The sequence below is a fragment of the Bison bison genome, unplaced genomic scaffold (genome assembly GCF_000754665.1).
Source record: "Bison bison bison isolate TAMUID 2011002044 unplaced genomic scaffold, Bison_UMD1.0 scf7180017862188, whole genome shotgun sequence".
In the NCBI taxonomy this organism is placed as follows: Eukaryota; Metazoa; Chordata; class Mammalia; order Artiodactyla; family Bovidae; genus Bison; species Bison bison.
The window spans coordinates 80,275-82,045 of record NW_011492760.1 but is presented as its reverse complement, the minus strand read 5'-3'; the positions used below and the strand labels follow the sequence as shown (position 1 = coordinate 82,045).

At 60.0% G+C, this 1,771-nt stretch overlaps 1 protein-coding gene across 1 annotated transcript in view; it reads left to right on the top strand.

Annotated features, from left to right (window-relative positions):
* LOC104983321 overlaps positions 1–1,771 on the top strand; it is a 16,528-nt gene that overhangs the window by 7,177 nt on the left and 7,580 nt on the right. Inside the window, exon 6 of the mRNA XM_010832759.1 lies at positions 34–157. Coding sequence (XP_010831061.1) covers positions 34–157 — 124 coding nt within the window. The remainder of the gene's footprint in view (positions 1–33; positions 158–1,771) is intronic.

The following is a 1,771-nucleotide window of genomic DNA, read 5'->3' as shown; positions in this document are numbered from 1 at the left end:
CTCCAGCCCCTCACCGCCCCGGTTCTCCCCCAGGAATGAGCGACAAAGTCAAGGACAAGTTCTCCATCACCTTCTCCATCGTGGGCATGTTCGCCTCCCATGCAGTGGGGAGCCTCAGCGTGTTCTTCTGTGCGGAGATCACCCCCACGGTCATCAGGTGCGTGTGGGCCGCCCACGGGGCAGGCAGGGGGGTCTTCCAAGGACACTGGGGTTGCGGTGGGCGCTGCCTGGCACAGCTGGTGAATGACCCACCAGCTCTAGCCCGGGTCTCTGGACAAGGTGCGGCCTGCACTGGGCGTCCACTTGGGATGGACTGCTGTTCCACCCTGACCCCCAGGGATCCCCGAATCAGAGGAGAACTGAAGCCTGGGTCCCGTCCAGGTGGCTGGAGGGACGGGGAGCGGGGCTTTGGGGGTACAAGCCACACAAAAGGACCTGGTAAAGGAGGGGTGTCGGGGTCCCTGGATATATGCCTGGCTTCAGCCCCACCAAGTGCTGCCCACTCTCCTAGGAGGATTCAGTGAAAAGCCGGTCTCAGGAGAGTAGAAAGGGCCTTGGTTTTCTGCGGGCTGAGAAGCTGGTGTCTCCAGTCCAAAGAAAGGCCTCAGAGAGAGAAAGCCCAGCCGGTTACGTCACTGATTTGTCTGACAAATACTTGTTGGGAACCACCCCACTCCTGTGTGCCTGCCCGGCAGAGGCCACACGCAAAGACCGAGTGGCGGCCTGTTTTCTGAAAAGGCAGGGAGACCTGCCCTTTCCTTGGGGGGCGGGGGGCGCGTGCACAGGCTTCAGTGCTGAAGTTATAGCGACACGGAAGGGTGCCCTGCTGTCAAGGGTGTCACTTGGGTTCAGTGAAGGGGTAACTTTCAGTCGAGCTCCTGAACTTGGTGTGTGAATGTCATTAACCTTCTGAGCACTTTGTTAAATGTAATTGTGAGCGTGGCAGTTATTCAGCCGTGAGATAGAGCCCAGGCCGCCAGCACGCGACAGCCTGCCAGCCTCCCTCCCACGTGGGAGACACGTGAAGCCAAGCCCATTCAAGGCAGGCTGTCCGGGATGGACTGTCTTGCCCCTGGGCTCTGAGTGGAGGCAGGCAGGTCCGTGGGCATCACTCTGATTCCTCCTTTTGGGTTCTCACACACGCGCCAAGCCTGAAGGTTGCCCCATCCTGGAATACGATGCCAGGAGCTTATTCCAGGCAGACAGCAGCCCTCCGTGTCTCTCTACGGGTTAAACGTCCCCCCTTCATGAAGGTGCCCAGTAGGAGGGCTCCTGCAGAGGCAGGACGCGCGGTCAGACGTGTGTGGTTGTCCCTCCTGGGCAGGCCACCCTCCACCCTGGCAGTCGATAGGCCGCACTCATCACGGTTAGGTTCTGCTGTCCGGGAGTTGGTGATGGACAGGGAGGCCTGGCATGCTGCGATTCATGGGGTCGAAAAGAGTCGGACACGACTGAGCGACTGATCTGATCTGAACAAGCTGAACTGAAGGAAACGCAGTCATCCTTCTCCTTGGAGGCAGGCCTGGCAAGATTATTGGGGACGGAAATTCAGCGAATGTTCTCGGGGTCAGCTTACCCCAACAGGGGGACGGAAATTCAGCGAACGTTCTCGGGGTTAGCCTACCCCGACAGGACACCTGACCCTGGGTGATGCGTTTGTAGTTGCAGAGGAAGGAGGTGGGGTTGGGGGGTCTCCCGGTGAGGACGCTTCCCGCGGGACACCTCGCGCCCTGGCCCTTCCTGGCGTGTCCCCTTGGGGACAGTTCCTGAG